Source organism: Populus trichocarpa, chromosome 9 (assembly GCF_000002775.5).
Source record: "Populus trichocarpa isolate Nisqually-1 chromosome 9, P.trichocarpa_v4.1, whole genome shotgun sequence".
Classification (NCBI taxonomy): Eukaryota; Viridiplantae; Streptophyta; class Magnoliopsida; order Malpighiales; family Salicaceae; genus Populus; species Populus trichocarpa.
Window position 1 is genome coordinate 10,622,276 of NC_037293.2, and position 22,551 is coordinate 10,644,826.

The window sequence follows — 22,551 nt, forward strand, 5'->3', positions numbered from 1 at the left end:
AAAATAATCAAAAAAATAATCAAGTGTACTTATTATTAACAAGTCAATATGACTCAGTTTAAAATCGGATCTAGTTCAAATTTTAGGTTTTTAATTTTCTGAGTCACTACGAGTTAAAACTGAATTTAACAATTATGCTCGGAACTTAAAATGCTTCGAGTATGTTTAGAAATATAATTGTGGTTGCTTTTTAAAATATTTTTTATTCAGAAATATATTAAAATAATATATTTTTTTATTTTTTAAAAATTATTTTTGATATCAGCATATCAAAATAATCTGAAAACATCAAAATATATTAATTTAAAATAAAAAAAATTAAAATTTTTTAAAAATACTTTTAAAATACAAAAACAAATAAAACATTACGCGACCTGAACCTGGGTTCCATCTTGTTAATTTACGAGAGAACCTGATTCTAAGCCCAAGAAGAAGCTCTTCATTAAATAGGCCGAAGATCAGCCCATAAACAACTCCACTGCTATCAGATTTTTTTCAGGGAATGCTTGAATGCAGGTAGAAAGGTGCTTTTAATTTTTTTTTAAAAATTTTAAATTTTAATATTAAAAATAAATTTTAAAAAATAAATAAATATTATTTTAATATATTTTTAAATAAAAATTAACTTAAAAAGCAACTTCCTGTCCGTGCAACAGCCATGCTCACAAAATCAACCGGCACATCATCATTTACTAAATTAATTACAAAGCCCTAAACCCCCCAGTTTCACTCTTTACTCCAAAAACCCCAAAAGCGCCAAAATCAAATTGAAAAAAAAAAAAAAACTGAAAACCCTCTCCAATCTTCTCCTCCTTCCTCTTTAGGGTTTCGAAAAAATTCCAATTTACAGAAATCTCTTTCAATGTCAAACCCTAAAACCGTCGATTCCTCGCTTTGGTTTGATTCTTTCACTACCACCCTCACGGACCTCGAAAACGCCTCTCTCTCCTCTGACCTCCCTCCTCACCTCGTAACCACCTATTCCTTTTTCCCTCTCTATTTATTTTATATTCGCTTACAATTTGAATGTTCTTTTGTTCTGTAGGCGAAGAAGTTGAAGGAGAATCACGTATGGTTTGTGGAGACTGTTTCTCTATTTAAGAAACCGAATGCGAATTCACGAGAGGCTTTGAATTCGGAGATAATCAAGATTGGATCTCATGAAGTTACTGTCAAGCCTGAATTGAAAGTTAAAGCTTTGCACATTAGCTCTTATCTGGTTAGCTTTTGTTTTGTTTATTTATTTTATTTTTATAGAGAAATTAGATTTTTTGTGGATATTTTTTTTTCCTAGCTTATTTTAAATTGAGTAAAATACTAAAATGTAGTATTGATTATGATTTTTTTTTTTAAAAAATTTAATCATTGATTTAAATTTGTGTTTGTTGCAGTGTTTAGATGAGGTGCAGTCGTATATTCTTGTTGAGAGGTCTCTTGAATGTGATGATTTAGCGGTTGATTCTATGGTTGAAGACTGTCTTCATGTGGTTTGTAGCCTTCTGGCTTTTGCTTTTATATTGTTTCATTTGGTTTCAGTTAAACATTTAGAGACAAGTTTTTTGCATTTGATTATGTGATTAAGTTTTCTGATAGTGGTAGGATTACGGACACAAGAATATTTCTGTTACTTGTTAGCATTTTGCAAGGACATGAAGCTCTCCTGGGTTTGCAACCCAGCTACTGCTTTTCAATTTTTGCTGATTGATCACAAATGTTACTTTTCCCAGTGTGATATTTCACTTTCTTATTACATTTCTCGTTCTTTTTTGTTTGTTGATAGTCCACTATCATGAGCATTTGAAATGTTATATTGTTTTTGCTAATTCCATGTAGTTTGCACCAGTCTTTTTTGAGTTGATTCATATGAGTAATATGTTTGCTTGTTGAGATTGATAATCAGTTTTTTAACAGGTGTTTAGTTTTTCTTTCCTATTATTTTGAAGGTATTGCTCCAGTACTACATCGAGCGACAATGCTTGCTGAAGTGTTCCAGGCGAATTCTTATGCATGCTTGTAAGTCCCACCACGCTTGTTTTAGTTCTAAGTTTCTTTCATTCGCCATTTCTTATGGTTCATTTTTTGTGTGTCATGGAATGCTAAAAAATTTGGACCATAATACTTTCCCTGTGTTGAGTAACAATGCTTTTATGTGATTAGCTGATTTGAGAATTCTTACGAACCTAATACTTGTGATGCCGCTTGGTGTAGTGTATGTTGGAATTTGCTCCAAAGAAGAAAATGTTGCAAGGGACGAAGCAGCAAAGTTGATTTCAGATGGGTTGGAACATAAATTAATCTCTGTCTTGCAGGACCTTTTATCTTCCAGTCATCCTGAGCAAATGGTATATTTGATAAAAAGTTGATGTCTTTTGAGTTGTGCCTGTTATGATTGTAATGTTGTTTGTTTTAGTCTATTTCATGACAATATGGCTTCATCAACTTATTCACATGGTGGATGTTGCTTCATTCTTCACATCCTACTAAATTTCAAATATTATGTTATGCGTTTGGCCACATAGAATTGCTGGGCTGATAGGGTTGAGTTGCAGTCAGTTGTTTTGCATCCTTTGATTTGTGGGAATACATACAGACATGCTAGGAAATGAGATTACCGTGGAGTAGGCCAATAGTTCTCCCTTTATCTAATTTAAATGCTATGGTGCCTGTTTCTGCAGCGTTGTGCCTGATTCTTATATATATAGTAGTTACCAGGAACTTTACATAGACGTGGGGCAGTTAATTAGCAAGTTGAACGTGGGTTATCCCTTTACTCAAGCAAAAGCAACTAGATTGATTTGCAATGCATTCATACCACGAGCATGGAGAAAATGAAATAAGTTTCCAGTATCAGTATCAGTATTAGTACTATAGAACATGATAGGGTTGTCCCTTAGGCCACTCTTGAAGCTGTTTTCAATTTAATTAATAAAATATGGCTATTTACAAAGAAGATTAGTTTTGAATTAGTTGTATATACATGTAGATGTGAGGGTGTTTAGTTTTGGGTTATTACCAAATTGTTTATTCTTTAGAAATAATTTCTTGGTTCTGTTTCTTAAACTTGTTATATTTAACTGACCAGAGTTTCTGATTGATAATATTTTTTTGTTAGTCATCATATATACATTCTTTTTTAATGTGTACTTTTCAGTGTCTGCAAAGGGCTTTACTGGTGATAAAATGGATATCTGCTTCTCTTCTTCCAATCAGCTATTGCATTTATGACCCTTAACATTAGATGCTGATTTTTGGAATACTTTATAGGATGTTGATCTTTTCACTTTGTGGGCTGAGGAGACACTGATTGAAGACAATTTGGTTTTGGACATTCTTTTCCTGCTTTATTATGAGTCACTTTGTACTTGTAATGGTGAAAAATGGAAAAAGTTGTGCTTGCTTTACAAGGTATATCGTTAACCTTTTGTGGGAACTGATATCCATATCCCTTTTTTATCCTAATCCTGTCTCGTAAAAATCATTTCACAGGGGATCTTATCTGGTTCGTATAACTTTGGAAGGCTGGCAATCTCAGCTGAAGCACTAAAGTCTTCTTATCATGCCAGCACCCAGCTCCTACTTATTCTTATAGAAACCCTGGACCTTGAAAATCTTCTTCAACTGGTGCATGATGGAGTACCTTTCAGGTTTCTACCTTGCTGTTAGTTCTACCTTATCCTTTTCAAAGTATCATTTCCCTTCATTTTGTCTACTTATGTGCTTTTGCTAATTGTTAGAATGTTTGTTTTGTCATTTTCCCAGACAGGGTCCTTCTGTGTTTTCCGTGACTGATATCCAACAGATGGATGTGTTAATATCTAGTTTTGTTACGCTTGGAACGAGAGAAGCTGGCCCACTAATTCTTGCATGGGCAGTATGTCTCTGTCTAATTTCATCACTTCCTGGAAGTGAGGAAAATAGTGTACTAATGGTGAGCAGTTTTTCAAATGTTCCTTTATTGTAGCATGATGTGTTCATACTATCAATGCTGACTGTTTTCCACCTTATCTTCGTTTCCAGGAAATTGATCATGTTGGCTATGTTCGTCAAGCCTTTGAAGGTGCATCGCTGAGTATTTTTGTCGACGTTCTTGAAAGTGATTTGTTGAAGGAATCAGATGTAGGTTATTCTCACTTTGGGGTTTTTAGGGTTTATGGGATGAGTTATAAAGTTACAAAAAAATTTGGTGTTTGTGTCTAGGTTAATAATGCCAGCTTACATTTTCTTTGGCTGTTACATGCTGTCTTTTCTCTCTCTAGGGACCTGTTGCTGGTTATCGAAGTGTCTTGAGAACCTTTATTTCTGCATTCATTGCATCTTATGAGATTAATCTTCAGGTAATTGCATGTGTAGGTTGTTTTAATTGGTTTTTGAGCACTCAATCAACATGTTTCTTATTTTTAATACTTTCTCCCTGATGCAGTTAGAGGACAGCACCCTCAGTCTTATACTGGATATCCTTTGTAAAATATATCGGGGAGAGGTTTGTGTATTGCTATTATCATACAGCCAGCTATGTTTTTTTGGATCATATTTATTGCTCACAATTCACTGCTTCAAAAGACTCTTGCCCATTAACTCTGCAGGAGTCACTTTGTATTCAGTTTTGGGACAAGGAAAGTTTTATTGATGGTCCTATTCGGTGTCTTCTTTGCAACTTGGAAGGTGTATTTCCCTTCAGGACTGCAGAATTTGTTCGTCTTCTATCAGCCCTTTGTGAAGGAAGTTGGCCAGCAGAATGTGTGTAAGTTGGAATTCTTTTTCTTTTTCTTGGAGATCCTTTTACTTTAGTAAAATGTCCTCGATTTGCCCAGCATGGGAGCCTTTTTTTTTAATGGTAATGTGGGATGGTGAGCAAAGTGATGGGCAGATATATGCTTCAACGATAAGTCGCTAGCTCAGTGATTGCAAACTGATACATTGTCTATTCATGTTGTCAACAGGTATAACTTTCTTGATAAATATGTTGGTGTATCTTCCTTGTTTGAAATTACTAGCGAGTCCCTGGTTGACAGCGCCTCTCAGGCAGTTGAAACTCAACTGCCACTGCATGTTCCTGGGGCAGACAGTTTAATCATTCCTAGTAAAACTCGTGGACATGTTTTAAAAGTTATTGATGGGAATACTGCTCTTGTACGTTGGGAGGTAAACACTGAAGTTCATAAATGTTTTTAGTATTTGCTAATTGTGTGCCATGACTGTATCCTTTCAGATTTTGCAACAAGGGTTTTCCAATTGGGATTCTTACTGTTGCTGAAGTTGAACAACTGAAGAACAATAAAGATGGCATTTGTGATGTTGTAAATCTGTTTTCTTTCTTCTTGGCTTTTTTGCATTCTTTCGCTGTCTTTGTAGGGTAAAAAAGGGAGGGGGATTTTCTTAAGTGCTTATGCAGTCACTATCTCCATTTTCTAAATGGCAAGCATGGTACTCATATCTGAAAGCAATATGTCATTTTCTAATTTTTAAGAAACAGCATCAAAGCTTAATTATGTTTTGATTTGCTACCTACTTTCATAAGCATCTTCTTTATTAGCAAACAATCAGGCTAGGTGCAAATCACTTATTTCAAGCACTCTTCCCAGAGTTGTAACTGACTTTGGGAGAAAGCCATTCCACTGTTTCTGCAACTGACAGGGATAGATATTTGCTTTTTATACATCTCCTCCTTTGACATGGCTAATTTTGCTTACCTTTTACTGACTTATTCACTAGATGGTGGTTACGAGTGTTGGCTTTGTTCATAACATCTGCATGACTTGACTGCTGTAGGTAGAATTGCTTTTTCTTTCTTCACATTACTCGCTAATTCTTGTAAATCATAATATTTTGTATTGCATGTGGATCCTAAAATGTCAAAATGGAGTTTCTTTTTGAGATAGCTTGTTTGACCAGGATTCTTCATAAACATATGAATTGGCAGAGCAAAGTCTTAAGATATTTATGTTTTTCAATGCAATCTCTATTATGTGCCCCTTCCTTGCCAACATGCATCTATTTTTGTAGTATGCACAATCAGGGGTGCTTGTCTTGCTCCTGCGCTTGGTCAATGAGCTTTATCTGGAGAGCAACAAGGAAGTTTTTCTTACTTTTGACCTACTGAGCCGACTAGTGTCTTTTAACACGGTAAATTTCTTAAGGTTTGGTTGTCTCATGTTTGATGTATCTTTAGAAACTAGTCTATGATAATGGAAAGGAATGGGATTTGGATTTCAATTTTTTCCCCTAACCAGATATGTTTCTTACATATTCATGTGTAGGCCATAACTTTTACAATGATGGAAATCGGCAACACATTTTATCTTCAAGCCGCAGGAGTGAATGAGCAGATGGAAAAGAAGTTTTGGTAATCGACTGCATGATTCCTTTTGCTTTTTTTTCTTTTTTATTTTCATTTTATTATCTGATACCTTGATGGCTATATTTCCAATTTGCCTCTTTTTTATCTTTTCTGATCAAGTAGATTTTCCTTCACTGTTTCTGTAGGGTAGTTGACGTCATTTGTGCTGTGATAAAAAAATCGTCTTCTAATTCTGGCAATGCTGCAGTAATGTCCATGGGTGTCAGTATTTTAGCAAGCATGTTGACATGGTAATTCAACTTTTCTTTCTCTTTACCAATTATGTGTTCATTGGTGATTTCTTTAATCATTTGTGAGTATACAGGGAATTCTATGTTTTTGCAGTAACTGAATGATGCATTTTACATTCTTTTAAGAATCTTGTGTATCTTTTCTTCTTTGTTATGCTAAATTTATGTTTCACTGAACATTGTTTATAATCAATAACCAAACTCATTGCTGCAACCTCAGTCATAATGTATTTATTCCTTGTCCTCTTTTGCTAGTGCTCCATCTCATATTGCTGCTGTTGTCCTGAAAGCAAATATATTTGATGCGACTTGGAAGACAAGTACCTTTGAAGTTGGCTGTGATGGCCCATCAAGGTAAAACCTGTAGATCTATGCATACCTGTGATTATGTTAAAGCATGCTTGTATTTGATATTCATGGTCTCTTTACCTGCCTTTTGAAATCCTTTTTTTTATAGGATTCACTTTATTTATTATCACACAAGTTTGATTCTTTTAACTATAAAAGAAAAAAAGATAGTCCAACTTTTGCAATTTTTTATAGTTTCATTGTCACATGGGTTTGATATATTTTTTAAGTTAAAAAGAAAAAAAGGATAGTGATTCTGTTGCTAGGTTGTACTGCATTATAGAACTCTAATAGTGTGGAATTGTTACTTCCTGTTTACCTGAGCTAGCCATATAGTTGATTATAAGATAAAATCTAACTGTTATCTTTACTCAATTATGCACCACACTCTCTACGGAAAGAGAGGGGACATGGGGTTCCAGTGGGGGAGGGGTGTTGAAGTTTGTGGGCTTGTACGTTAGTAATTGATTTAAGGTTGCCTTTATGTTTATTCATAATTTCTTGTCATATACAGGCTGCATTTTCTATTGGCAGGGGTTATTATTCATTATACTGACTTGATGTTCTCTGATTCTGCCTACACCTTCTTTGATCTAGTGGATCGTGGTTGCTTTCTGGAAAACTGGTAAAAATGCTATTACTAGACTCTGAGCAAAATGATTATGACAAACCATTAACTATATCAGGTTTATCTCTTAACTGTATTTTGTATTTCATCATTAGTATGGTTAGCTTCTTTTCAATTTTGCGATTTCTGTTGTATTTTATTATCTGATTTTGGAAGTTATATGTCAGTTTTTGAGCTTTCCTAAATGTAAGATGGGTGGTGCATCCTTTTTTCTTCTCTCTCTCTCTCTCTCTCTCTCTCTTGGTTCTTCTCTAGAATACCCTCCTTTTTATGCTCAGTGTCTTTGTCCCGGAGAACCGGGATGGTTGGTTGTCTTTTGGATGCATTTAGTATTATGGTAGACACTTTGTGCGCACTGTCAATAATAGAAGTGATAGGACTAAATCTTAAACTTGGCATCCAAGTTGCTGTTTCAATCTATTAGTTGGACACAACCATTTCTGAGCATTTAAACATAAGAACAATTGAAATAAATCAACATGATTGTGGTTAGATAATGTGGCTATGCACACGAAGGAGAGGAGAGAAGTTCTCTATCTGCAAAAGCTGTGATTGCTTGTCTTTTCCTTTTCAGTCTGACTAGATGGTTTACAATTACATTATACAGCCATAGTTGATCTCAAGATGATTATCTGATCACAACCAATATGGGAGATAGCAAATTGAAATAGCTGTGCATCTCTCTCTTACTTTTAAGAGAAATCTTATTGAATCATTATCCTTTTTACATGTTCACTTGGCTCTTCTGATAATGCCATATTCCTTGTTTTCATTAATCTGCGATGCTTGTGATGTCAATGGTTGGTTTTCTTATCATGTTAATACTATTATTGCAGCACTAATTTACATATTTACTGTTTAGATTTGTGTGGATCTAACATGTAACTTGTATCTTCTTGTTTACTGGCAATTCTATTTATTGATTTTGTCATGAATTTTCATACTTCTCTATCGTAGACTTACTCTAACTTCGTTAGTCCCTGTGTTTTTTATCTGACATGCATGCTGTAATCCTTTGCAGTGCTGGATTTTACCATGCAGCTAGTGGAGGCAAGATTAGAGAATGATCTGGTTCTGGCCTTGGTCGTTTTCTCTCTGCAGTATATTCTCGTTAATCATGAGTACTGGAAATACAAGGTGAAGCATGTTAGATGGAAAGTAACACTGAAGGTACGTGTTATTTTTATGCCAGCTGCAATTAATTGGTTCCCTTAGTTGCTTTATTTCTACTTTTGAACATATTTCACATCTATTTTTAGGGTCATTGTATGTTGAAATGGTAGAAGTCCTAGTCTGCTGAGTAGTGTAGGTAGCCACCTGAGAGCAGCCAGGCCACCCTATGTGAAATTTCTGAAGGATAGGAGAGTGGCTGGACCCAAGCTTCTCCCACTCCCTGAGTGTATGGCTTTTTTCCTGCTTTATTATTGGCTGAAGCTATTTATAATAGGGGTTCAAGAAATATGAAATATTTCGAGAGGTGGGGGGGAGCAATTATTCGCTATTCAAGAGTACTACTCATCCTCTCACATAAAAGGTGGGACCCACCATGATAACCACATACAGTTCTGCTTTTATGCGAGTGGGGAAGTAGTACTAGAATACCTAAAAAAAATTTGAGCGAGGTGAAATTCCATGATCAGAGAGAAACAATGTAAAGAGCAAATCTGATGTTTTCCAATAGTCAGTCCAAGAGGTATTTCATGGCTGTTATCCTACATCGGGAATAGGAGCAATTCTCTGTTTAAAAAGTTTGCATCCTGAAGTTGCTTGGGGTTTCATGTTGTGATGGTTATCATAAAGTCATTCTTCCAATCTGAAGATGCTTTGGTTTAGCTGAATTTTAAGTGTTTTGGACATGCCAAGTAGGTTTTTTTAAATGGAGTCAGAGGTGCTGGTGTTTCCATGGAAGGTAAAAGATGCTATATGAATCATTTTTTAATAATGTTTGCACTGTTTAGGTACTGGAAGTGATGAAAGCATGCATCACATCAGTCTCATTCTCTGAAAAATTGGCCCTGGTAATCCGTGATATGTTACTCAATGATTCTTCCATCCACAATGCACTCTTTCATCTTGCTTGCACAACCAAGCAAACCTTAGAGGTAAGCCATGTTTTTTGTTCTTGTTCCATTGTTTTCCTTAGTAGTGAGAAGTTGGTTTGCTTTTGTTTGCTTACTATTTAAATAAGCATATTTGTGAACAGAATCTTTATGTCAGCCGTCTTGTTGAACTGGAGGAGATTGAAGGGTGTCAGCTTGCTATTAGCTCTGCTTTGGATATTATATATATGATGCTCTCCAAATTTTGTAAGGTATTGTTCTAGGGTTATAACTGTTTGTCATTGCATATGATGTGAAATAAATTGACACATGTCTTTCCAAGTTCTTGTGCTTGTTACTTCGAACAGAAATTTCTAATAAACTACAAACCTTTAATCCATGCTCCAAAACAAATAAAATAAATGAATCTTCAACCGCCATATTTTTTTCTGCTTTGTAGATCTTAATGAACCATGTTTTATTTAAATCTTTCTATACTCACTTCATAATTTTTGTGTTATTTTTTCAGGATATCTCGCCGAATCTTCCGGTCTTTCACCTATCAGTGCTGTCATCTACTATGAAACCAATCCCTGTTGTTGCGGCTGCTGTATCTTTGATATCATATTCTCGGTCTCCTGTATGGAATTGAAATTCATCCTGCTAAATTCTATTTCTCTCTCTTAGTAATTACATTCACCTCTTATATCTAACATGGCTTTTCTGGTCTCCTATATTAAGTTGCCTATATCCTTTTGACTTTATGTTTGTTCATTATCAGACACATTAATTTTCAATAATATCTGTGTTCCATGTTCAATTGATCATATGGAAAATAACTCTTCATCTTTGCATTTTTATGTTATATGCAGGCAGTACAGGTTGGTGCTGCTAAGGTGTTATCTATGTTGTTTACAACAGCAGATTATATGCAACCATATTTGTCTGGCAATGTATGCTTTGGTTTGGATGATAAGCAGGTTTGGCATCCCAAGCTGACAATTATTTTTTTGGCATTTGATTGCTGTTATCCTAATTTTGATTAAATGCTTTCGTTTAGATCGCAGATATGAGGCATTTTGTTAAAAGCACATTAGTTAAGCAGTTGGAATGGAATGAAGATTTATTTGTTGCTACAGTCAATCTGCTTACTTATGCAGCTCGTTATCAGGTATGTTGCACTGTGCAGGAGTCGACAAGTTTAGCGTTGGATGGTTTATTTCCTATTCCTTGCCCACTTAAATTGGACTTCTGTCACTGAACTTTGCAATCCTTTTGTCATGTATTCTTCTCATGGAAAGAATGGGGGTGCAAGAATAACCTCTTATGCTTTTCAAAACCAAGTTTGTCACTTGTTAAAGTCAAAGTCATTTACAGTTGTCTCAATAGCTACTTCCTCATGGAAAATATTTGGATAGCTTTTATTTTGTGAACATAAGTCCAATATCTCAATAACAGCTTTCTAGCTTGTCTACATTGTTGCTAATTGGTGGTTTCTCTGTTGCAGCCTGCTTATCTTCTTGCTATTTTTTCCCTAAAAGAGGATACAGAGGTCCAGTTGAGTAATGGTGGTGGCACAAAGCAGGCTATAAATGAACTTTCAAATGGTTCACTGTGTTCCAAGAAATCAAGTCTGTTAGATGGGCTTATGCAATATGTTGAAAGATCAAACGAATTTATTGACAGGTTTGCTCACACAAGATCAGTTATTATTTTTCAGGAATTTTACTATCTGACGTGACACGAAGTTTTGCTAATGAGCTTAAGGAATAAACACAGAACTTGTCAGGAGGAGAAATTTAAGTGAAAGAAGGGATAAGAGAAGCAACAGGCGATTAATTAGGGTCAGGGATAATATAAGTAAATGTTTTTCTGTAACTAAACAAGTTCCTTCTGTAAACCCTAAATTGGTGCTGCAAAATTCCCTGAAAACTTGCTATTTCACACTGATCAAACCACTATCTCTGTGATGTTCGTTTTTTGTTTAGCGTGCTTGATATGATTCATCTTCATAAGCTGTGTTGCTATAATTTGTTGAAACTTTCTTTATCTCCAGCAATCCCCGCGTACTGTTCACTGTTCTTGATTTCCTCAAGGCACTATGGCAAGGGGCTGTTCATTATATATCTATATTGGAGTGCTTGAAGAGCTCTGGAAAGTTCTGGAAACAGTTGTCCAATTGTATCTCATCAGATGCTCGCTCGATAACATCACCTTTTGAGAATGTCGCCGAAACTCAGTCTCAAAGCTTGGCATTAAAATATCAATGTCAATCTGCTATATTGGAAATGATGGCACATGACATGTTCCTGAAGAAGAAGTTAGTACATGCTGAGTCTGTCTTAAAAGAAGTGTCTGAATTGGAGAGAAATAATAAGGCATCAAGCACAGAAAAATCAAAATCAGTAAATGATTGTGAGTTGAGAGATATCTTGTCAAGCTGGTGGAAGAGACCGATTTTTGGCAATCTGATCAATTTATATGCTTCTTGTGAATATGACAATGAAATATCTAATCGTGCAAAGGTCCCTTTTAAATTTCTGTTTTATTTATTTATTTATATTAGTTTTGGTTCTCTTAATTCTGTTGTTGTGATCATTTATCTTTGCTGAACCATTTTACAATCTAAACCCCTCTGGAAACACCCATTAAAGGAACAATCCACAATTACATTGTCTTCTGCATCTTGCAGGTCGCTGCCAGTTTGTTCATTGTCCATGCAATGGGGAAATTAGTGATTGGTAATGCAGGAAGTTTATCAATATCATTGGTTGAGAAGATCCAGATCACTTTTAAACATGTATGATCCTGTCTTTAATTGGTCAAGCGATTTTTTTCTATTTAGTCGATTGTTCAATGACCATTCACTTCTAAGTTGATAGCTCATTGGCAATCCCTTCAAGAGGTCCTTGTAATTATTTCTTAACAGGAATATCCCAATTTCTTTGCTATCCAACTATTTTAAGGTGACGTTGCATCCTTTTTTTTTTGGTGAATTAACAGTTGAGTTGTCAGCTTGCCTTTTCTGAATTGTTGGCACAATACTCTCAGCAGGGTTACAGGTAATGTCAACACAGGTTTCATTTTTATTTGAACATCTTTTTAATGCATCACTCTTAACTGAGAAATCTATAAGTCTTGGATTGTGGTTGTATGAATTGAAATGCTTATTTCCAATGGAATCTTTTCCAAAGTCTGATGTGACATCACCAAGGGTTTAACTCTTTTGGTAGTTTGAAAATTTGGGTTGGGTTTTGATTCATTTGAACTTGTAACCTAGTAGGTTGAGTTCTTATAATTTTTCACTATGTTCTCAGTGAAGGAAAGGAACTAAAAGGTCTGATCCTCAACGATCTCTATCATCATCTACAAGGAGAGCTAGAAGGTCGTAAAATTGGTCCTGGACCGTTTAAGGAACTCTGTCAGTATCTGGTGGAATCAAACTGTTTGCTAAGCTATCAATACAAGTACGGTGGCGATCATTATGGAAACACCAAAGATATTCACTTGTATGACCTTATGCGCATACGATCAGATTTGGGATTAAATATGTGGGATTATACAGATTGGAAAGATTCAAAAGCAATTGCACAAACTATGCTGGAGTGCTTCCAGGATGCAAATTCAATGGTTTTACTAGCTTCTTCAAAGCTTTCTGCACTGAAAGCATTGCTAACTGCCCTGATTATGTGGGAAGATAATGTGAGTATCTGAATTATCACTGCTATTTATTGCAGCTTCTAATTTTGCACTATTGAATTGACGACGAGGATCTGTTAACAGTTTGTCAGGGCTTGACAGATGCTGTTTCTTTTTTCTTTTTGTTGGCTGGGGACACAAAGCTTTGAAAAACTGAACACTTGCCTCAAAGTTTGGTGTTTTTACCAAACATTTAAACTTATTAAAAAATATGCTGCAATAATTATAATATCATTTTGAGAGATAACTTCTTAGTTGTTTGAATTTGCAACACCAGCTTCTTTTTTTGGAATTTCTTGGAGTCTGTATGTGATAGTAAAGTGTGCAATGCCAAAATGGTGTCTATGGTGCATCTATTTTTTATAACAGTCTGCTAGTTCTTTGAAAAGTTTGTTATAACACTATTGATTGAAGTCATGGATTCTTTGATTGAGAACTTCTACTAAATTCCAGGATCAAGGTCTTCCTATCTTTCTTCCTATGAGCTGTTATGAAGAAGTAATGTACAATAATTTTGAAGATAAAGGCTCAGAAGAACTGTATAAAATATGAAAATGAAATGTGCAATAGACAATTTTTATTTGTAAATCACAGTGTGCGGTATAAACAAAGTTTTTGGTTTCAGGCTATCCGGCATTGACATCTGTTAACTGCCCACTATTTATAGCCTTTTTTAAGGGCTTATTGATTTGTATGTTTATCCTTCTTTCCTTTATGGATATAATCTAAAAAAAAAAATTGGCTTTTAGAATTTCTTGCTTGTTGAAATGATTAGTATTTTCTTTCCCATGTAGTCACCAGAGAATAAGGGCACTACTGAGGGGAAGATTCCTGACCAACTCTGCTTTTCATGCATCGACAACATATGCAAATCTTTTCGCACCACAGTGGAATCGCTAGCTCCAGTTCTGGATGCCTCTGAAGAGATTCTTGATTTCCTTGCTGCACTAGCAGAATTAATTCTACATCTCATGAAATCTGCGCAGAGCAACCTATCTTTATCCATTTGTATACTTGTCTTGAAAACATCAGGTTCTGGCCTCAAATTGCTGGGTGATTTCAGGTCATCTGCTACTGGGGTTAAAAAAACAATGAAGCTTCTGCTCATGCTGCTTCTTTTCACTTTGGAGATTAGTAATACTTCAGATAAGGAATCTGAAGACTTTGCTGAGGTTTCAAATGGTTGTCTGGGGCTTTTGCCTACCCTGTGCAATTGCATCACAGCTACTGAGCATTCTTCCCTCTCCTTGGCTACCATTGACTTAGTACTGACAAGTTTTTTGACACCTAACACTTGGTTCCCCATCATACAGAAACATCTCCAATTACCTCATGTCATTCTGAAAGTTCATGATAAAAGTTCTTTCTCATCTGTTCCAATTACATTGAAGTTCCTTCTGACTCTGGCACGTGTGAGAGGAGGTGCTGAAATGCTCCTTAGTGCTGATTTCTTCTCTTCTCTTAGAGCTTTGTTTGCAGACTCATCAGATGTTGGGCCTTCCACAGTTATGACCAATGATAGTGGCTTCCTAAAGTCTTCTGACAAAATAGAAAAGCCTCAATCTATTTGGGGCCTTGGCTTGGCAGTGATCGTAGCTATGGTTCAATCTTTAGGAGACAGTTCTTCTTACACCGATATTCTGGACAACGTGATACCTTATGTTTTTTCAGAGAAAGCTGATCTGATTTCTTATTATCTCAGTGCACCTGACTTTCCATCTGATAGTCATGACAAGAAAAGACCACGGGCGAAAAAGACAGAGACTTCTCTTAGTGCTCTAAAAGAAACAGAGCATACTCTCATGTTGATGTGTGCGCTAGCTAGACATTGGAGGTCATGGGTTAAGGTCATGAAAGAAATGGATTCAGAGCTGCGGGAGAAAAGTATTCATTTATTAGCCTTTATTAGCCGAGGAACTCATCGCTTTGGAGAATCTTCCAGCAGAACTGCCCCCCTCTTATGCGCTCCTATCCTTAAAGAGGAGTTAGAGTGCTGCAAGAAACCATCATTTCTAAACAGCAGGAATGGATGGTTTGCTCTTTCACCTCTCTGTTGTGTGTCAAAGCCCAAGTCTTCTGCTTTCTCAGCCAACAGTAGTGCATTTGTAGTCAAGGGACAGTCAACTGAAATTACCAATCCAGTTTCTCCAACATATTTTTCAGACTTGGTTGCCCTGGAGATCTACAGGATTGCTTTTCTTCTCTTGAAATATCTCTCTATGGAAGCAGAAGGTGCTGCTAAAAGGTCCGAGGAAATGGGATTTGTTGATCTTGCTAAGATTCCTGAGCTGCCGATGCCAGAGCTATTGCATGGCTTGCAGGTAAAATTGTGCTCAGTGCTCTTATATTATCTTCGAGTCCACTCCTCTCATTGAAGGGATGTGAATGGTTTGAGATAATTCAAGTTCAGGGCCTACTTTTGCAATAGTGACTGCTGGTACTTCTGGGCCAAAATTTCTAGTCTTCCAAAATTGAAGTTTCACCATCAATGAGTGATTTCTATGTCTCAATTGATGTATAAATCTGTCTAAACTCTATGCTTTTGATACCTGGTCTGACTTGTTATGATTTAAAATGCAGGATCAAGCAGTTGCTATTGTTTCTGAACTGTGTGGTTCAAACAAATCAAAGCACATGAATCCTGAAATCAAATCAGTCTGTCTCTTACTACTACAAATAATGGAGATGGCCCTGTATTTGGAGCTCTGCGTTTTACAGATTTGTGGCATAAGACCTGTATTAGGTCGCGTGGAGGATTTTTCAAAGGAAGTGAAATTGTTATTAAAAGGTAATAGCCCCATCATGCTGCCAACCATCGTTCAAATTTAATCTCTAGATTTACTATAATTGCCTTATTTTATTTTTTGCAGCCATGGAAGGGCATACGTTCATAAAAGCATCAGTGACATCCTTGAAACACATAATATCTCTTGTCTATCCTGGATTGTTGTTACAGACCGAAGGTTTCCTGTGAAGCACTTGTGGAAGAATAGGTAAACTTAGTTGGGTTGGTGACGGATTATGAAAATTGTGTACAGATATCAGATTTTGGCATGCCCAAGATTTTTGTAAGATTAGAAAGAAAATTCTGCAAGCCATTATTAACTTGTGTACAATATCGGAACCATACAGCGTCGATTATCACCTAGATTTTCATGGTCCCTCGATTTCAGCTGAGGAATATCACGCAAAAAACATGAAAATGGTCCCAAATATCATGAATCTTGCTTTGTCCTGGAGTCATCTTCCTTTTGTGATTTAAAGGTATCATGTTGCACGATATGCACTGTTGTAATCACGTGGGGAAATGGATTGATCTAGGGGACTGTTTTTTCTCTTTTGTGCTTGGAAGGGACCCGCCCCCTTTGCATGCGTGATGCCTCGAAGTAGAATGTATTTTCGGCGAGTCAATTGCTGTAAATACAAAGCTTTTGATTATACTATCTTCGAAAAAATTACAGAAATTTATTATGTCTTGTCAAATATGTTTCTGTCTGCTACTAAAGCAACTAGAATTCCTGAGAAGAAATGTGTCTTTTTTTCTTTTTTATATGCCGATGGTAATGCTATTCATACTGGGAATGATGGTCGCAGTGATTGGTTTCATTTTTTATTTAGAAATATATTAAAATAATATTTTAAAAAATTAATTTTAATATTAATATATTAAAATAATTTAAATATATAGAAAAATTAAATTTACTCAACTTTTATTTACAACGAAATAATAACAAATGGGGAGTCTGGCGCAAACTGATATCCTTCAGACCAGATTTCTGCCACTGGCTTCTTTGTAATTTCACAAAAAAAAAAAACAAAAAAAGGGCCACTTGCATTGTCTCGTGTAACAAATGTTTCTTAGAAGCTTCTACTTTTGAAAAAGGTGGCATTATTTTTTTTTGTTTAGGTAAATACAGTATCCCTTAACAATAGTATGGTTAGGTTGAATGGCGACAGGTTCCTCAGTGCTAGTAGGCCACCCTGCCTAATTATAGCTTTCAGTTACCATGTTTATTGAATATTTCAATACTTTATTGACATGATTTTGATTTGTTTAACATTAAGATGGAGGTAGTGTTTATTGAATATAAAGTATTTTGTATATATATTAAAGAAAACACTAAAAATAATAATTTAAATCTGTAAAAATATATATATATATATATATTCAACCACACTCCCGTGATTTAATCACCTACCATTAGGATCATTAATGCACAATCTAATCTTACTGGGATTTGAAATCAAAATCAATGAGACTACCTTAAACAATCTCCACCGTTAGATTATCTCAGATTTCTCTCCATCAATTCACGGTCCACCATTAATCATGGCCCATCATGCACGAAATTTGTACAATTTACCTATCCCCTCATAAATCCTAACGAAGACTTGCCATATCCAAACGAAACCACAGGCCCCACCAAACGGCGCCGTTTCTACACGGCGCAAATAAAGCCAAACAGCACATGCCACTTAGGATCCCTCACTTAACCCTAGTCAAAACAAACCTAACCACAGTTGAAGTCCGACCACCTCGATCCCTCCACGTGTCCTGATCTAACGATCTAAATCCACCTTCTCTCCCCATAAAAACACCCCCATATCACTAAAAATCCTAAACAAATCACCCTCGACTTCATCTCACTTAGAAGGCTAATCCCTAATTTCTCTCTTTCATAATGGCAAACCCCAGGGTTTTCTTTGATATGTCCGTCGGCGGCCAGCCTGCTGGTCGGATCGTCATGGAACTCTTCGCCGATATTGTTCCAAAGACCGCCGAGAACTTCCGCGCGCTTTGCACTGGCGAGAAAGGTGTTGGCAAGTCCGGCAAGCCACTTCACTACAAGGGTTCAAGCTTTCACCGTGTGATCCCTAACTTCATGTGCCAAGGTGGTGACTTTACTGCCGGAAATGGTACCGGCGGTGAGTCGATCTATGGAGCTAAATTTGCTGACGAGAATTTCGTGAAGAAGCACACTGGACCTGGTGTGCTATCTATGGCTAATGCCGGTCCAGGAACCAATGGATCTCAGTTCTTTGTCTGCACTGTCAAGACGGAGTGGCTTGATGGGAAACATGTCGTTTTTGGTCAAGTTGTTGAGGGCTTGGATGTGGTGAAGGCTATCGAGAAGGTTGGATCTGGAAGCGGCAAGACTTCCAAGCCTGTTGCTATTGCGGACTGTGGTCAACTCTCTTAGAGGGCATTGATTGACATGTCGTCTGGCCGTGTCTTTGATGTTGGATCTTATCTAGTATTTGGGTGTGTTTTAGTGGTCTAGGATCTGGGTGTTTTATGTTTTGCTTTTGAGGCCTTTGTTTTAATGGCCTCTTGGGTTTGGGTGGTCACCATGCTTTCATGTGCTGAAATTGAGCTGCCATAAATAAAATAGGCTTGTTACTATCCATCGGAGTTCTTGATTGCGTTATCTTCACCTTTTAATTTGCTAATAATCTGTGAAATGGATCGTTCTAGTGTGCTTTTAATTTATTTGTTTTTGGAGATTTTGAATTTGAACCCAGAAGAGTGCCTGATTATTTGGCATGGGAGAGGATAAGGGGACAAGAGAGGAGATAGATGTGGCGTTTGCATGACGGTGTTTGTGAAAGTGACTAATTGTCTTGTAGAAATGAAAATTACGAGGAAGAAGGGTTCAATGTGGAAAAATTGTGGTCCGTAAGAAATCCGTTGCTTCGATAGAGATTTGTGGAGTGGAAAATATCTTTCCTTTTGAAATGTGGATAAGAAACCCATTGGATGTGGCGTCCCGCCATTGCTTAGGTTTTAAGGCTATATTTTCATAATTTTTTTAAAAAATAAAAAAAATATTATTTTAATATATTTCTAAATAAAAAAATATTTTAAAAACCAATTCTTATTAAATTTACAAACACACCCTTAGTGGTCGGCAGGGAGTTGTTGAGGATTCCAAACACACAGTGGTCGGCAGGGAGTTGTCGAGGACTCGATTTTCTGTCATTTGTATAGTCTTAACTAGTCAAGTACGTAAATGGGCTTCAAATAAGCTTCTTCTTTTTTTTTTTTGTGTGGTTGAGGACTTGATTTTCTGTCATTCGCATGATGGGGTTAATAGCTTTTAGTGCATACGGAGGACATTCTCTAACCGTAAGCTAAGATTTGTATGGGCCAGTGGTTTACCGAACTTGTAGTAAACTGTGTTCGATGATGGTGATTAATGCAAGTTGCGACCTGATAGTTACCCGTACTGTACTATGTCGTTGTTTTTTCTAATATATAAAAAAATATATTTGAACAATCATAATATTCTTAAAGAAGCAATAAAATTCGGGATGGATCATTATTGGTTTGAATATTTTTATTAAATTTAATTAATTTAATAATATAATTATAAAAAAAATCAGAGAAAATAAATAAATGACAGTTTTTAGTCAAAAAAAATAAATTATTATTATTATTATTATTATTATTATTAAAAGATACTTTTTAAATATTTTTATAAGACCTCAACCCGTTTATGAGATCAAAATTATTATATAAAAAAATATAAAACAATAAAAATTAACTGTTAAACAAACTAAATAATAAAAAACAAAGCTAAACAATTCAATTAAAAAAACATGAATTAACTAGAATTAACTAGAGATAATCTGACTAATTTATTTTTGCTCTCTCTCAACTAGCTTAAGTTGTCTAGATTTTCAATGTAATTGGGAGAGAGAAAAAAACATGACAACTTGTTAACATGCTTGTGTTATAAAGCTAGCATTTTTATGTACAAATTCGAGATTGGGAGGAAAAGGGAATTCTGGGTTTTACAGCTCTGACCATCATTGCTAGTGCAATAATGTTCAAGGTGAATTGAGCGATTCATCCACTAGGATTAGTTTCCGCTGTGTATATATAATACTGTTTCTTACAATTACCAGGATCCTATGAGCTCAAGGTACTGTCTGCCATCACGTGCTTGCTGCAGGATTGGTCTGGCCAAAATGTGAGCAGCATAGCCTCTGAGCTATGTGGATTCATCATTATTCTTTCAGCAATAATCATACATCTCATATTGAGGTAAATGCGTTGCAGACCCCATTTCTCCTCTTTTTTTTACTCCTTGCAAGAGGGTTGTCGGTGTTGGGCAGATGACATTAAAACTCTGTTTCGCCATTTAAGGATGAGGCAGATATACTTCGGTATCTTCTAATGAATCATATTGAAATGCTTGGATTAGAAGCAGATGATTGATACTGTATCTGATAAACCCCCTTTACTTTCCCTTCAATTCAGTTGCTTCTCTGGCATCTAAGGTAGCTTATTCTTCATTTTCCGTGCTTTGATTAGTAGCAGTGTCCCATCTGGCTTCGTTAATGCGAAAATTTGCTAGTAACTTGAGTTCATGACAGAGGGATTGTCACTCCTTGCAGGAAATGTAACATGGTATGTTAGTGCAGATTCTGTCAAGGGTGTTGAAGAACATTCAATCACTGTAAGGAATTCAGATGAGCAATGAGCTTTCTTTACTTCATCTGGGATGTGAAAAGATGGTGTCTGGCCATTGGACCAAGAAGGCAACCAAGGTCAAGGTGTATTTGCAGAGTGAGGAGACGTTTAAATACAGGGCTGCTTCTATGGATGCCATTTCTTTTTAAATCTTTTTTTTTTTTTTTTTGCAACCTGCATGTTCAGGCTAGCAATGAACTGTAATATGGTACGTTAATATGAAAATATATCTTAAAATTAACAATCAAGTCCTTAATGACTCTAAAATTTATAATACTCAAACGAATAATTTTTAATAAATAAATTTAGAACTTAATCAGTCAATAACAAACTACATAAAAGTTATTATTAGATTGAAAGTGTTGTTCTTGTAACTCAAATTATCTTATGTTATTAAATAAATTTAAATTAAAAATTGTAAAAATAGTAAAATATAAATTCATAATTAATTAATTATCGAGATTTGAATATCTTATTAAAGAAGAATCAATCTGTGAACTTAAACTATAAAGTGATTATATTGTCCTTTTAACATGTCCAGCATGCCCCTTGTAATAGAGGGACATTGCACGTTACTTAGCTGTCCCCTCTTCAGTTGTACTGGATCACTCTTGTTCAGATATTTCTGTTTGTATTTTATTACTTGTTCAAACAAGGCTGCTGTAAGTGCAGGGCTACTGTCATCCTGCAGTGGCTCACCCGATCTAGATTTAGGATTTTTGTCATTATCTCTCTGTATTTAATTACTAGTTGACAAAAGCTAAATACAATTAACTTTCATTTTTATGTTTTAAAATTATTCTTAAAGTTTTTTATTTATTTTAAATTATTTTTGTGATGTTTTTATATTATTTTAATATATTTTAAAATAAAAAATATCTTAAAAAATAAACACTACCACGTTACCAAATTATCTGTTAATTTGTTCATAACTTGTACATATTAATTTTGTAGCAGATTTGAAGGAGCAAGTGATGTAAATGCTTCTAGCAGCAACGAACAAGAAGATCAGATTACCGTAAATTGTTTTCTCAGCTTATGGGAAATTTATCCACGATGATCAAGTTATTCGGCAAGTTCTATGTTTCTTCTCCCGGGATTTTAGAGCTATTTTAGACTTTTAGTCGTGACTTGATAACCGTCCCGTGCTACATTTTGAGTTTGATTAATTAAAAAAAAAATTTAATAAAATATTTAAGTATTGTTAATATTTTGGATTAATATGATATGACCCAATCAACTTGATAAGTCTAAAAACAACCTAGATGACCGATAAAAATATAGTTTGACTCAAAATAAATATTCAAGATGATATTTTTTTATAAATATTAGGATAACAATATATTGAATAGATTCGGTTTAACCCTAATTAACTTGTCAATTCGCATGCTATGTCCCGAGACTATGATGATCTCATTGAAAGTAAATCAAAATAAATTATAAAGCTTGATTGAAAAAAAAAAACAATTAGAAAAAAAAAACCAGGGTCAACTCAAGTTAATCATGAGATTATGATAACCCAATATAAAATAAATTAAAACAAATTATTAAATCAAATTTCCAATTAATCTAGTGTTGAAATATGAAATTAAAAAAATAATTAAAAAAAGATTATAATCAACTCAAGTTAACCTGTCAAACTCGTGATATGAAATAAAAATAACCTCATAAAAAGTAAATCAAAATAAATCATGAAACTTAATTTTTAATAAACTCAATATTGAGTGGTGAAATTAAAAAAAATCAATTAGAAAATAAAAAAAACTTGAGTT

The 22,551-nt window shown here is 35.2% G+C and overlaps 2 protein-coding genes across 2 annotated transcripts; both read left to right on the plus strand.

Annotated features, from left to right (window-relative positions):
* The first annotated feature begins 668 nt into the window (after positions 1 to 668).
* LOC7472148 (uncharacterized) lies at positions 669 to 16,582 on the plus strand. Its single transcript, XM_024608204.2, has 32 exons — positions 669 to 970; positions 1,046 to 1,219; positions 1,392 to 1,487; positions 1,944 to 2,013; positions 2,209 to 2,342; positions 3,265 to 3,405; positions 3,487 to 3,644; positions 3,760 to 3,928; positions 4,018 to 4,116; positions 4,257 to 4,334; positions 4,421 to 4,480; positions 4,584 to 4,741; positions 4,941 to 5,142; positions 6,004 to 6,123; positions 6,258 to 6,343; positions 6,484 to 6,588; positions 6,844 to 6,942; positions 7,534 to 7,622; positions 8,586 to 8,734; positions 9,523 to 9,666; positions 9,768 to 9,875; positions 10,133 to 10,243; positions 10,476 to 10,583; positions 10,664 to 10,774; positions 11,111 to 11,289; positions 11,660 to 12,128; positions 12,296 to 12,403; positions 12,607 to 12,665; positions 12,921 to 13,305; positions 14,097 to 15,623; positions 15,883 to 16,090; positions 16,173 to 16,582. Exons 1-32 carry the CDS (start codon positions 863 to 865, stop codon positions 16,274 to 16,276), a joined length of 5,916 nt encoding a protein of 1,971 aa, XP_024463972.2. The 5' UTR covers positions 669 to 862; the 3' UTR covers positions 16,277 to 16,582.
* A 1,330-nt stretch (positions 16,583 to 17,912) lies between these two features.
* Positions 17,913 to 18,708, plus strand: LOC7472146 (peptidyl-prolyl cis-trans isomerase 1). Its single transcript, XM_002313700.4, has one exon. It carries the CDS (start codon positions 17,985 to 17,987, stop codon positions 18,501 to 18,503), a length of 519 nt encoding a protein of 172 aa, XP_002313736.1. The 5' UTR covers positions 17,913 to 17,984; the 3' UTR covers positions 18,504 to 18,708.
* Positions 18,709 to 22,551: the final 3,843 nt, after the last annotated feature.